Source organism: Triturus cristatus, chromosome 2_2 (assembly GCF_964204655.1).
Source record: "Triturus cristatus chromosome 2_2, aTriCri1.1, whole genome shotgun sequence".
In the NCBI taxonomy this organism is placed as follows: domain Eukaryota; kingdom Metazoa; phylum Chordata; class Amphibia; order Caudata; family Salamandridae; genus Triturus; species Triturus cristatus.
The window spans coordinates 217,059,713-217,074,393 of NC_140582.1; the positions used below are offsets into that span (position 1 = coordinate 217,059,713).

The 14,681-nt window shown below is 46.2% G+C and overlaps 1 protein-coding gene across 8 annotated transcripts in view; it reads left to right on the plus strand.

Moving 5' to 3' along the window:
• Positions 1–14,681, plus strand: part of PALM2AKAP2 (PALM2 and AKAP2 fusion) — an 843,707-nt gene that overhangs the window by 716,717 nt on the left and 112,309 nt on the right. Inside the window, exon 1 of one of the 8 annotated variants that reach the window (XM_085641254.1) lies at positions 1,188–1,540. The exons of 4 other annotated variants lie outside the window; for them this stretch is intronic. In XM_085641254.1, coding sequence (XP_085497380.1) covers positions 1,517–1,540 — 24 coding nt within the window. In that variant the 5' untranslated portion in view covers positions 1,188–1,516. Of the gene's footprint in view, positions 1–1,187; positions 1,654–2,463; positions 2,708–14,681 lie in introns of those variants that run through there. 3 more of the 8 variants (XM_085641257.1, XM_085641255.1, XM_085641252.1) reach the window with 3 other exon arrangements.

The window sequence follows — 14,681 nt, forward strand, 5'->3', positions numbered from 1 at the left end:
ATATTTCTAAACTGTGAAACAGGTCCTCCCCCTACGAAGAGCACCCTTAAATTTGATGGCCGGGTCTTGCAAAACTCCTGACACACCTACTGCTGGCTATCGCTCCCTTTGCAATCTACCCTGACGTACAGTAGGGCCACTCCTAAAAGATCAGGGTTTGCTTTAGGCCGTGGTCAAGGCCACTGGAATGATGCGATTTTTCAGTTGGAACATTTTCTACATCTTTTTTTTATTTGCTGCATTTATCACATAGTCCATCATCTGAACCATATTCTGCACATTTTAACCCAAAACATTGTTTTTAGTTCAAATGGATCAGACTTTACTAAAAAAAAATACGATGACATGTTGCAGCACAGCTGGGGGCCCTTTACAAAGGTTGACTGGTCCCCCTTCTGGTACTTATTGGGTATTTAGGTGTTAAACTGGTACTAATGGGGTGACACCTTTGCCCAAACCGTGGTAACCTGTGTAAAAATGATAAAATACCACAGTAACACGATCCTAAAATGTGCCACATTACACCACATCATTTGCCTTTTCGTGCTGCATGATTTAGTCGACACTGCCGCATAATTTGGTCCGACTCTGCTGCAAAATTCCAATGGCCCTGGCCATAGTGCATAAGCGAGGGATACCAGTTGCCTGCCACCTCTCACTTGCATCTGCCATGAAGCCATGAACTAGACATACAGGCGATGCACCATCATTGTTGATGTGGTAGAAAACCTGATGTTTGGCATTTAGTACTGCACAACACACTCCACTAATCACACAGAGGGGATAAGTGGCAAATGTCACTCCGAAAGAGGGCCTGCCAAGAGGTATGCTGCTGCCGCCGAGCATATGAAACCCTCCGCAAATGCATGAGTGGCTGTGTCCAGCTCAGAGGGCAGCAGTTTCCTCACCACAGTATTCCTTTAAAAGTTGCAAACTAATCCTTCCATCTTTTGCCGCTCTAACATCTCCCGGGCCCAGGCTCGAGAACTTCATCTTGCATTCTGGGGCTTGTGGTCCTAATTTTCATATACGACTTTATAAACAGGAGGGACTACAAATCCCAGAATGCAAATAAAACAATCTGGTGTGGCTGCACTATTGGGACACCCGCGAGGCCGATAGGTTAATGTCAAGTTTTACCGGTCCCTCGAGTTTCACGGACCCATGCAAGAGGGCTCCTCCAGTGCAGTTTTTTTTATATTTAAGTTGAATTCTGGATCTTGTATTCAGGGTTTTATAATGCGGTGCATATGGCCATAATTACCATAGTGCACCGAAAAACACCTTGGCCTGGCTGAGCTACCCACGCACAGAGGTGGGACACGCGAGGGCCACGGTTTCAACGGTGCGCTGAACCTGTGGTGAACTCTGCTGCTGGTGACGTCTGGGTTAATTCAAGGCAGATGTGCCTCGGATGCTCACGACACGACTCACTGTTGCGCATTCTTGGTGAGTGTGCGCAGCCGGCCGCATGGTGGGATTGGACCCTGGGCCCGAGTTGTGACTGCCGAATGGAATGCATGCCTTTCCGGGGAAGAAGGTATTTCCGGTCAGCGCCCTGGGTCACTGAAATTGAGCGTACAATACTGTTTTCTGCGCACTGCTCGGCGCTTGGAAGCCACTCTGTCGTAATCTGGGCGGTGTCTCACCAAGGTTTTTACGACCTTTCAGTGTTTGAAAAAAGTTGGAGGGTTATTTTCATCTCATTGTTGCAAGAACTGTACGCAATATCGACGAGGGGGTGGGAAAGGGTTAACGCCTTTGCCTTCTGTCATAGTTGACCTCGAGATTATTTTTCTTTACTGGTATTAACTCGCGGTTTGGCCCTGTGTTTTTAATAAGACCCGCGGTGGCCATTGCCGGGTAAAGTAATCACGGTAAAGAAATGTGATGTGGGGGTTGCCGGATTAAATGCTCCCTTTTCTGTGGAATGTATATGAACGTGTGTAACCCCCTGCCTTCATTGGAGCGCGCAGCGTGGTTTCTGACAAAGGATGTGCTGTTTTTTGTTTAATTATTCTCGAACCGTGAGTCAAACTTTGATGCTGCAAGTTTTGTTAAAATAGGGTTTCTGACAAAGGATGTGCTGTTTTTTGTTTAATTATTCTCGAACCGTGAGTCAAACTTTGATGCTGCAAGTTTTGTTAAAATAGGACTGTTGTGTAGACTTCTAACAAATTGCCCCCTTGGCGAGTGCAGAAGGCTGTAATTTTCATTCAACGTTACCCATTTGTTCGAGTTGAGAAGAATGAGCCATTGAAACCTGGGACCTGACCTTTGCACACAGGTCTCTGCAGCAGGCACTCAACCCACACATTTAACCAGCTTGAAAGTGAGTGCCTTATTATAACATGCCAGTGGCCGGCAGGGGGCAGTGCTGCGTCTCCACGTCCGCAGCGGGGCGTCTGCAAAGGCCTTTACCCAGGTTTTGTTAATTGACATTGATCTAAGCCTCCCCTGAGCAGGAAAGCGCCTTATGACACTACTTTTCCCATCGCGGGCTCGCGGCGGGAGTTCTCCTTTACGTTGGGGGTCGAACCGAGGCCAGACGCCAGTCCGGCACAGGCCCCCAGCCAGAAGCTGTGAGGGGGTTCCGGGGGGCACACGGGTGGTCCTTTGCCTCCAGGCTGCGTGGCAGGGACCAGCCATGTTCAGGTACACAGCCCCCTGGCAAGTCCTTTGCCTGTCCATGGAGCAAGGTGTGAGGGTGAGTAGGAACGCATGCGCTTTGCTATTCCCTCCTGGTTTTTACCACTGAATATGGACAGTGCAGCCTGCTGCTTAATCACAGCTGATGTTGCGCTGCATAATGTTAAGTCGTTTTTAATATAGCGCTATTGTGCAAGATAGCATGCAAGCGCTTCGACGCCTCGTCGGGGGTAGTAAGCGCTATATAAATGCAATTACAATACAGCAATGTGTTTCAGGCGCTTGTGCAGTCTGGAGGTCCCGGGTTGGCTTCCAAGCAGGGCTGAGTTTGCTTTACCTCATTCCGAGAAGGGTAAAATTGAGCTTATAAATAGCATTACAAGAGCGTGGCGCCGCGGAATATTCTGCACCTGTGGCGCGGATAAAACGTTAAAAAAAAACTTTTCTTGCGGGTCATGAGGTCTAATAAGCAGAAAATGGCCTTTCTTTCAAAGTTTTTAGAAGTCCGGCTTTTCCTCACAGTTATACTAACTCCCTTGTGGTTTTACCTTCCTCAGACCTTGCTTCCAAACTTTGTCTACGTGAAAGAAATGTTTATACTGTGCGTCCTGGTTTGTACTTTCCCAAAATAGTCGAGCGCTGTTGCAGTAAACACTTGAAAACAGCTTCGGTTTTGTCTCTTGAATGACAAAGCCAGCCCTTTCCAGCACACCTGGGGATTCTTTGAGAGAGTTACTGATATTCCAACTTTGTCACCAACCGTCCCTAGCAGTTGTAAAAAAAAAAAAAGAGTTGATACGGTCGGTTTACCGACCTCAGAAAAATGTAAGTTTGCGTTGGTCTTGTCAGAATTTTAGCTTGTGATCGATCTGCAGGTGGAATCTGGAAGCTTTTACCTTAGCGAGTCATTTGAGAGGAAACCAGTTAGTGTATTTATGAGGTAGGGGTGCAGTGCTTAATTTGAGCCGGTGGTTTCCGAGCACTAAATTGTCAGCACCAGTGCTTGTGACAGTCTGCCACAAGGTGGCGCTGTCTGGCTATTGTAGAGGTGACCACAGCAATATTTAATTATTAATTCGATATATATTAAAAATTACTATTACCTGCCACCTAAGCTTTTCTTATAGCTTTGGGGTCCTAAAATAGCCCGCCCTGCCAAACTTGTAGGAGTGATGGTTAGTAGTAATGTTGGTACTGTCAATGGCAGCGCTGGCAGGGGCAATGTGTGGTGCAAACTGCAGTAGCCTCCTGGCGAGAGCCATGGCACTTATTATTATTATTATTATTATTTTTGTTGTTGGCAAATTAAGCACTGTAGGCGTGGTGTGTGTGTGTGTGTGTTGGGAGGAGGGGGTTTGACATTCTGTTTAGGGTTTATTCTATTAGCCTTCAATAGTTTCCTGGAGCAGGGTGTTTTGGCTCCCAGCCAGTTCTCTGATTGTAAATTAGCGACTAGTCTCGCGATGCTTCGATGTGTTATGGTCACTTGCCAAAGGCAGGCTCAGCCCTTGATTGGCATGTAGCAGTTACAATGGACCTGTGACCTTAATTGCAAAAACTAACATGCCTGCCTATACCCAGGGTCAATTGAATTGTGTGATTGTTTGGCCAGGGCGATTTTCGCATAATTATAGATTTGCCACATATTCCACCATCTACCGCATAATCTTCATATTTTAATAAAAAAAATATTTCTAGCTCAAGCGGTTCAAAAGTAATAAAAAATGTGATGACACGTCTTGCTGCGAAGTGAAAGGCCCTTTGAAAAGCAGGACTGGTCATCTTTCTGTTGCATATTGCTATGTTTGGATGTTAAACTGGTACCAATGGGGCGGCACAAATGCCCACTGAGTGTTGCCAAGTTAAAATGAGATAAAGAAGTAATACTATTACAAAATGTGCCGCATTATGCCTCATAATTTGCCTTTTCTTGCGGCATAATTTACTCAAGCTTGCCACATAATTTTCCTTTTCCTGCCACATAATTTCAGTGGCCCTACCTATACCTCGTCAAGATCACCTTATCTACTACTAAATAGCCTGCCTGCCATTAATATATATTGTGCCTTTACGCCCCAACACCATTACTTCCTTTATATTGTAACCCGCTGCAATTCCCCAATCCTTGTAGTGTCCTTACCCTGAACTTTACCTTAAAACTTCCCCAACCCCTTTATTACCCCATTCCTTATCTTTTCCTGTATAAAAATTTCTACTGCCCTTACTTTAAACCTGTTCCTTACTGCTAAATGTATACCTTTGACTGAACCGCACATCTATTTTTACCCTGAACCTAAACCTTTTCCATAGCCTTATCCTTTGCATTACCCCTAAATCCATCCCTAATCATTGCTCAAACCCTAAACCCAGACACTCTAAATGTATCACTTAGTTGAAACTGAACTTTAAGCATATTCCTTTCACTTACTCTAAACCCCTCCTTTTCCCTTACCTTCTGCATTACCCTACCATAACCTTAAACCTATCCCTTATTGTTACTCCTTCCCTTTTATAATATACCTACTTCCCTTACCTAATATTGGCCGTGTCACTGGTACTGACAAGTAAATGGTGTCTGGGTTCAGGTATTTGACGTGGTGAAGTTGATGATGTCATGGTATGCAGAGATAATGTAAGGCGATCTACCAGCCCTCAGGGTGCGTCTTGTACTTGTAATCACAGTAACTGTGATCCCAAAAGCTGCAACAGCTATTAAGAGGCGATCTCTTTTGTGTGCCCTGGTGTAACCTTCGCAAAACCACACCCTCCACTCTTTTGTTAGAAAATGACTCCCTGGCTAAGCTTCCTGCGTGGTTAACACTTGAATCTCACTGGCACAAAACATCTTGCTTCCAGTGGTTAATTTGTAAAATAAAAAGTGCCGGGGCTCTCCTCAGGAGGCAGCGCTAGCAGGAGAAATGTGTTGGGGCAAACTGCCTCCTGACGAGAGCCCCGGCACTCATTTGTCTGGAGAGGACTTAGCCTAATGGCTACAGCTGCTGATTTCAGAGCTGGGGGACCAGGTTCGAGTCTCTGCGTGGCCCAACATCCTGTGATTCTGTGGAAAATCACCTGCCTCCCAAAAGAGTGCGTCCTTAACTGGTGCTATAAGTACTGTTGCTGAGGATTAGGTGCTGGTGCGCACAGCACCGGAAAGCACCTGCGCAAATTAAGCACTGCTTGCTTCACACATCAGGCAATACACTACTTTCCACCCGTCACAAAAACTGGACCTGTCCAGGAAAAACTGGATCATAAGAAGCAGATGTAAATTACTTTTCAAAACTCCTTGTTTAAAAAAAGAAAAAATAATCACCAACCAGTGCAACTTCTCAGGGAATGCACCCAGGATCTGGAAGCCCTTCCAACCCTTTAAAACAGCCTTCCCTAATCTTCAAAGCCCAACCAAACAATCACCGATTAAACAACCCTAATGTCGCTGACTTGGTTCTTGCTTGCTGATGGTGTAGATTCTACACTGTTGCACTACTGTTGCGCTGCTGCTGACGTGAAATGTACACCGCCCATCGCCTTCACACTACTAGACGCATTATGTCGAATTATTTTCTAAATTCTGGGGTTCTGGTGAGCTCCATGTCTACTTCGTGTACTAACCACGCCCTCAACAAGTCCTCTTCCCCACACCAGCTGCTTATTACAAATGTATACATCATCCTTACCTTACTCTGGTGTTCCTGCCCTCTACAGAAATCTAGCCATTGCCGACTATCAATGTACATGTCTTTTAAGTGCCCTAGGGTTATCCTGATGCCAATAAAAGTGCATATAGCTTAGGCGTCCCGGATTTGCCGGGACAGTCCAGTTTTTCACCAGCTGTCCTGACATATTCCTGCCACTTTGGCTCATGTCCCAGTATTCAGAGAGTGTCGACTGAAATCGATGGGAGGCAGCTTTGTATGTGTTCTAAAGCAGGGCTGGCTATCTATTAATAAAAAGCAATTTAATTAACAGTTTAGATAATGGCTTTAAAGTCGCATTTTATGTATTCCCTTAGTGCCTCGTTGTGTGTTTCTTTGTTGATGTGAGCTATCGTTGTTCTCTTCGGTTGAGGTAAAGTTGTAGCCCTTCTACTTTTGTGAAATGCCCTGTATTTGGATTTAAAAATCTTGTCACCCTAATATAGCTCTCAATCACCTAACTTGTATATGATTTTTCTTCCACCTGTGGATATTGTGCCGATTTTATTTTAGCCTTTGCTACAAAGCGCTTTTTGTTATTCTTTGGGGTTAAACAGCGTGGTATTAAAAAAACCTCAAAACAAACTGGACAAAAAGCCTGGGTCGACAACCTGGCATTTTTTTCTAGTTTCTTTCCATCTTCATAGCTGCAGAAATTCTGTTGAATGCCTCCTCGTTTATGTGCACCTCTGACCTCAGTACGTTATTTTCCAAGAGTGCTACTCGACTCAAAAGAGATGTGCTTTCAATGAAGGGCGCTCGCGCACATTTTTTTGTGCAATTTATATAGCGCTAACCCGACCCATGGAGAGATTAAGTGATTTGCTCAGAATCACAGGATTATGAGCAGACGCCGGGGCTCAACACTGGTTCCCCAGCTACAAAGTTGGCAGCTCTGGCCGTTAAGCCACATCCCTTCCCCCTTGATTTGATTGATTGCTTGTTAGGCACTACATCCACTCCTGAAATTATCTTGGCATTGACGTAAGAAGCTACTGACCAGTGAACCGGGAACCTGAGAAGACGAGTGGGAATGATATCTAAAAAACCAAGCAGCAGGACAAGGAAGTGTTGAGCAGTTTACTGAAGAAAGATAATTCTCTGACCTGGAGGGGAATGAGCCGGCCATGCCTAAGTTTGGGGCCTTGGCTTCCTAAGGACCTCCCACTAGAGTGCTAGAGACTGAACCAAGGGACCTCCAACAGATGCAGAAGTCTAAAGTTTACAATGGCCCCAATCACCATCTTCTTTTCACTTGATCGATCTATTCATAGCTATTGCCTTCCATTTAATCACTTCCAATTGGAAACAAGCCGATAAAGTAACAGTTAAAGCTTGGTGGAATGCTGTGTGTTTCCATCATAGACTTGACACTTACTATGTTCCCCTATCTCTCTTGCAATCAAGAGATTTATTATGGCTTCCCCTCGCCACATACCTATCTTGGTTTGCTTCTCTGCATGTTTCCTCTACGACTGTTGTCAACACATCGGACGATGTACTGAAGCCACCGTGATTACACCTTGTTGTCTTTTGCAGTTCTTGATGCTCTCATTTGATTGTACTGTTTATATAATTGTATATTTATTCTGCACACAGTGTTTAACTGCAATATTCTCTTTTTCAATTTTCATATCATAAATTATGTATCCCTTCCCCCCCCCCTCCTTTCGCTTTCTCTCTCCCTGTACCCTTCCTATACTCATTTTAGGTTTATTGTTACCAGTGTCTCTTTCGAACCCCTTTTTCCACTTTTTTGATATCAACTTAGCTTTATTTTGTTACCATTATATTGTTTTTTCTTTTTCCTCTGGTTTTCAATAAACTTTAAAAAAAAAATAAAGTCTAAAGTTTAGTGGTCTGACGTAAACTGCCCAGAGATTCTCTTCACGTTTCCCACAACTTGTTTGTAAAGTCGCTGCTGAGTCCCTCTCCTCCCATTTGTGCCTAGGTCAGTGCTTTATTTGTGCCGGCTACTGCAGAAAGTGCCCTTGGCAGGTGTTTAATTGGCGCCGGTGAATCCAGGTGGAGTCCACTGGCTCTTATTTTAGGGAACCAGCACCTATTTTTCCTCATCAAGTGTTGATACAGATCAAAAAAGAGATAAACACAAAAGGGGGAAAACACGGAGGAAGAGAAAGAAGGAAAAGCAGCGACAAAGGAAGAGACTAGTGATGGAAACAGGCCTGCTTAGATGAGATAAAGAGGTAGGGAGTGTCTGGTGGTGGATTAAAGCCTTGGTATTCAGCACATAAACCTTCGACAGCACAGCTGTGAACTTCTGAAGAACGTTGAGCCTGGCACAAATTCTTTTATAAATTGAGCACTGTCCCTTGGCACTCTTTTTGGGGGACTGCAACTTACTTTTCATCATCAGAATATTCCCCATAGCACGAGAGAGAAATAGATGGATAAATAGAAAGATTGGTAAACTGTGACAAGGGAAGAAAGCGAAAATAAAGAAAGATCCGGTAAGAGTAGAAAAAGATACAAAAAGTGTAGGGTGGTCGTAGGAGGAATGAGGTATAATCAAGACTAGGCAGTCTCTGTATTTCATGACTTGGCATTCTCCATTAAGCTCCTAACAAAAAACTCTCGATTATGATTGTTGTGGTGATGATGGTGATCATAATCGTCATCCTTGTCCTAGAACAATTTCTAGAGGGGCGCACATTCTGGAAAGCAGATGACTGAAAGACCAAGGCGTAAGCCTTTAAGAGATGCCCGCCCTTGTAGCAAACGTCTCTTCCCCTCAGCCGCCCCGACGGTGATGGCTTGGTGAGCTCTTTATTTCACGGACTGCTGTGGGCGACGGAACATCTTTTAATCCACCTCCAAGTAATCCAAATTACAAATGACTTTGAGTAAAGTGGAGCAGCAGGGAGCCTTTACTTTCAATTTCACGAAGGAACAGATGCCCAGCGGCGCGTGCCCGCTCTCGTCTCGCCGGCACTGGTATTACTCTGTAATGTGCCTACGGAGGCAGGGATAAAACCTATAATGGCGTGGTTCAGTGACTTTCAGTCAGCAGAGCGAGGGGTCTTTTCCTAGAAGAGAAGATGCTTGACTTGATTGAGGCACATTGAAGAAACGTCAGCAAAGCCAGTGTAACGTGTTTCCACAAACATCCCCCACTTGCCACCATGTGTCTCACGATATAATCCGGTACTGCCGAGTCCCCCTCCTCCTTTACTTCAAAACCCGGGGGCGGGGGGGGGCAGCTCCCGGCCCCAGTGCGGTCCACTGCGCCTCTTCCCCCAAGGCAACAACGTAAACAACACACCAGCTTGGATTAAGGGTAGTAAACCCCGGCCGTATTTTATTTCATAACAAAACATTAAAACATTATTTACATAATTTATACAATAAGCAGAAAGTTCGGTCCATTATATTGACGGGCACAGTGTGTCATTTTTGGCTATCCTTAACATGTTTCTAATATATAGTTATTCCTATCATAAGCTAAGTGATCAACAACATGATCTTTCTGCGTATCCCTGTTTGAGCCTACGGCAAGGTCAATGACTGGCCCAAGATCCAGATCAAGCTAGGTCCCACCCTCCTACCGGAGTGACCTTGCGCAGGGGGCCCAGTTCTCCAGAAGGTTACCTCACCCTGGCACCCGAACGCCCGCAACATGATCTCCATAAGGGCCTGTGCAGTTATGCCCAGCTTACTTGCGCGTGTTGGCCAAACAGCCTACCGGAAGCAGAACTTCCCCTCCCCTCGCACCCTTCCAGCCTACCAGCTGTAACTGCACCGGGAGTTCCATGAGAGACCATCTTCCCCCCCTCCCCCCCTCAGGCGTCCCCATTTGACAATGGTGATGCCTGCTAAGGGCCGTAAACTATGCTCACCAATCATGACCATACCGCCTGACCAAGGAATAACACATATTTTCTTACATAAAATACGAAAAGATCCCGCCTAAATGTAAAACGGTTGGTTAACACAATTGCTTTATTACCTATTAAACTAAAAAGAAAAACAATTACAAATCATTCTCAAAACTTCTGCCTCCGGGGATGGTGGGTGGGGAAAAAAAGATGCAAGTTGGAGCCTCAGCTCAAGGCCCTTGTGACACTTCAGGCTGTGGAGCGGCAGAGAAAGAGACCGATCCTGCCGCTCCACAGCCTTTTAAGCCAATTTCAGCCAGGAGCCGGTTGGAACCAGCTTTCCCGGCCGTTTCCCCGACGTAAGACCCGGAAGCTCTTCTTGCGCTTCCGGGTCCACGCCCAGCCAGCCAATCGGCTGCAAGCAAGGTCGGGGGACGCCGTGTCACTACTGTGTGCCCGCAGCCCCACCCTTTGCCTGCCTGCGGGAGACCGGCGCGATCACCATACTCGGCGGCGTGCCCAAGTCCGGTCTCGCCTCAGTATATGGGCTGTCATCCGGTGAAGAGCCGATATCACATGGTGAACACAAGATGAGCTCGAAACCCCTAAACCGACCAGGTGAACAGCCTCTGCACGATTGTAGAATTTATTGGAGAAAAAGGTTTCCAGGTACAGCCGTGGATTAAAGTTATTTCTTGTTGGCACTGCTTAATTTGAGCTAGTGGTTTCCACTGCTCATCACTGGCACTTTTCATGAGCATCAGTAAAGGACACATGCATTTATGGTAGGCATGGGGAGATGAAGTGATTTGCCAAAAATCACAGAATGTTGAGCTGATGCCACAACTCGAGCCTCGTTCCCAGGCTCTGAAGTTGGCAGCTCTGGCCATTATGCCACATCTTCATCCCACTTACATGGTTAGTAGTTGGTTCTGTTTTAGGCGCCGCTAACAGGAGAAATGGGCTGGTAGAAGCTGCCTTCTGATGAGAGCCCTGGCCCTTGTATATATATATTTTTAATTAACCACTGCTTGTTGGAATTGCACAGATTAGTCGTATTCCTTTTTACAGGCTCTTTCATTTATTTTGTGACAATCGCTTTGCGCTTCTATACACTTTTTTATAGGCAAAAAGACCCGGAGCACGGATTCTTCCGTGCACATTAAAATATTGATAAATTGAATTTCACACATCGTAACATGAAACCAACTCAACACATGTATGTGAATCACTTGCTGCACAAGTGCTAACACACCTCTTGTGATGTATTGCAATATACAGTAGTGATTTGAACAGTGAATAGATTTACCACCTTTACTTCTGCAAGACTTTTGAAGATTCGATTTGGAGTTGTTTGCATGTTCAAATTGCTCAATGTCTCGTTTCTTAATTTTCATACATTGGCATCCTTCAGTCGAGTCAATGCATTGTGTTTGACCCCATGGAATAGCCCGGTTCGCCTAGTGTGTTTATCAGCACTGGTGTGACTTTGGGGCTGTGGTGCCAGTATGATGTACGTCTGTGTCACTTTGCGTGAATATCGTCTTTAATATTTCTTTGAAATTCTTTTTACTGTCTTCAGCCCCCGCCTCTGTGGGCTCTGAGATTTCAATCTCCACGAGACATGGGAGGCAGGTTTGGAAGCCTTTGTTTGTGTTTTTGGGTGGGTAGGAGGAGGTACGCAGTCAGTAAGGGCTCAGAGCCTTGCTACCTCGCTAGGGCCCACACCCTTCAGGGCTCTATGTCCTCCTGCTCGCTCCTTATGGTCAGGTGATGAAAATGTTTTCAAGATCTTTCTCCCCTTAACCCTATGTGTGTCTACTATCAGGGTACTGGACGCTAGGACGAGAGGGATGATTGTCAGACAGTCTGATTCAAAAATGGAGTATGGAGATGATTTGTGGGAAGGAGGAGATCTCTGTGAATGAAGTTGGGAGGTGATTTATGGGAAGGAGAAGATCTTTGATGGGAGGTGGTTTAAGGGAAGGAGAAGATTTCTTTGGGAGGTGATTTGTGGGAAAGAGAAGATTTCTTTGGGAGGTGATTTGTGGGAAAGAGAAGATTTCTTTGGGAGGTGATTTGTGGGAAAGAGAAGATTTCTTTGGGAGGTGATTTGTGGGAAAGAGAAGATTTCTTTGGGAGGTGATTTGTGGGAGGGAGAAGATATCTTTGATGAAGGTGATTTGTGGAAAGGAGAAGATCTCTGTGAATAAAGTTAGGAGGTGATTTGTGGAAAGGATGAGATATTTGTGTTGGCAGTGATGATCAAATAATCCAAAGGACTCCGAGGAATGTAAATAGACCCCACGACTATGCCTTGTACGCCCACCAAGAGGGCTATGAGCAGGGTAACTACTACCATGAGATCTAGAAGGAGTGTCCAGGGACAAAGGAGGTGAATCTCTCAATGCTGTGCTGGTCACACACGGTAGTAAGTCACAGGTGCGGGGGAATGGTTGCCTAGGTCGCAGGCTGCTGAGAGATTATGGAGTCCACCTTGGTTATGGTAAGCTGTGCCGAGGAAGCAGCACGCTTGTGTGTGAGTGATCTAGAGTGGGGTGGAGTTGGAGGGCTCATTCGGTGGAGAAAGGCACAGTAACATGTGACCCAGATGAACACTGGGCGTCCAAGAAGCAGGAGGGGTGGGGATCTAGTCCTGAGGTTCGTGAGCCAGGGGTTCACTGTGGCTAGCTTTAAGTAAAGGGGTAGATACCGGAAAGGAGGCCACTGATGTATTTGTTGAGTCAGAAAAGTGCGCCTGGGTCTGTACAAGAGGCTCCGTGATCTGGTGGCTGGAGGAGGGCACATGTTTACTAACAGACAAGAGAATGGGAGGAAGCTAAGCTTAGAAGCGGGGAGCAAGGAAGCGGCGCCTGGAATGCTCCGGGTGGGAGATTTTAATCATTTTAACCAACGTAAAGGTTGAAACTCTGAATGCGCACCTTTTGGGGTCCCTAAGAGGTAAGCGGCTCCTACCAAGAGGTTGAAGTTCAGCGTATTCTGTCTGATTTAAAAAAAAAAAAAAAAATAAAATAAAATAAAAAAATTTCCACAGCGCAAAGCATGCTGTTACATGCAGTCCTGTTAAAACAGGACTGGCTGAAATTCACCCTCGTTACTTGTTTCTTGAGTGGTGTGTCTCCGCTCTAGGTGTTTTGGGAAGCTGAATCGACTAAAAGCGTGACCTTTACAACCAGAGCGAAGAGTTAGTGTCTGGAGTTTCTGTGTTCACAACTGCCCCGTCTTCTGTACCCCTTCAGAGAGCTCAGGCGTTTACCAAACAGAATAACAACCTTGTGGTGTTTGTAGTTTGTTTTAAGAGTATGAATACTGGCACGAAATCCCCGCTTGCAAAACTCTGCTCAAACGCCCAGTATGGGTTGGGAGTGTTGCTCATCGTGTGTTTTGGGGGGCTTGGACACATGACAGCCACATGCGTGAGCTAAAAGCTTCCATTTTCTCTTCTGATGCCCCCGGCCTGAGCAGGGTGATGCCCTGTATAGACTGACGTGTCGGTTAAACATTGACCACGTGCCATCCGAAGGTTAACAAACGGACACGGGAGGTTAGCAGTCTGTGGCGTTGTGACTGGTGAGCTGCGTCATTGCATTAGTTTAATAAATACTTTGGGGCAGATTTATGTTTCCTGGCGCATCCCTGCAAATCCGCAAGGATGCGCCAGGAATGATGCGTCACGCAAGTTTACCCTTGCACCACACAATGCGGCCCATCATGGCGCAGGAATAAACAGATGCGTGACGCATCCGATGGCATAAGGTTGGCGCAGTGCTTCAGTTGCGTCGCAAGCGCGACGCAACTCCAGCACTGTTCCAACCTACCCTATCCCTAACATGGTGCGTCAAGCCTTACGCCTGCTTCAGGCAGGCGCAGGGTTTTGACGCATCAGCGTTGGGAAAGTGACTCAGTCAAATCTTATAGATTTGACTGAGTCACTTTTCAGGGGAGTTCCTGCGACGGAACGCCCCCCCCTCTGTCGACACGCCCACGTGAAACCTGACGCAGGTTTTACGCGGCGCAGGGCTTTACATCGTGACGCATCTCCATAGATGCGTCACGATGTAAATATGGCGCAACGTGGCGCAGGGTTTACACCGCCGCTGCGTCACAAAAGTGACGCAACGGCGGCGTAAAAGTGGCGCATCTCCAATATAGATCTGCCCCTTTGAATCTACTAGGAGCGCAACAGAGCCTCTTTAGTGAACTACGTGACGTATCTTTGAGAACTCGTGGGAGGAATGGGTGTCCCGGAGCTCCAAGCTAGGGCCCAGAAGCCCCCAAGACAGGCACCTGCGCTAGACTGCTTCTCTCCGCACCTCGCCCGTGAGCGGCCTAATCCTCTACGAGACCGCCCTTCTGGATAAGAAAGGAAGACGTCATCGCTAAACGGGCTTTAAGCACCTTACCGATGACATTGTTTAATTGGCCTTTACGCCCCAACACCATTACTTCCTTTATATTGTAACCCGCTGCAATTCCC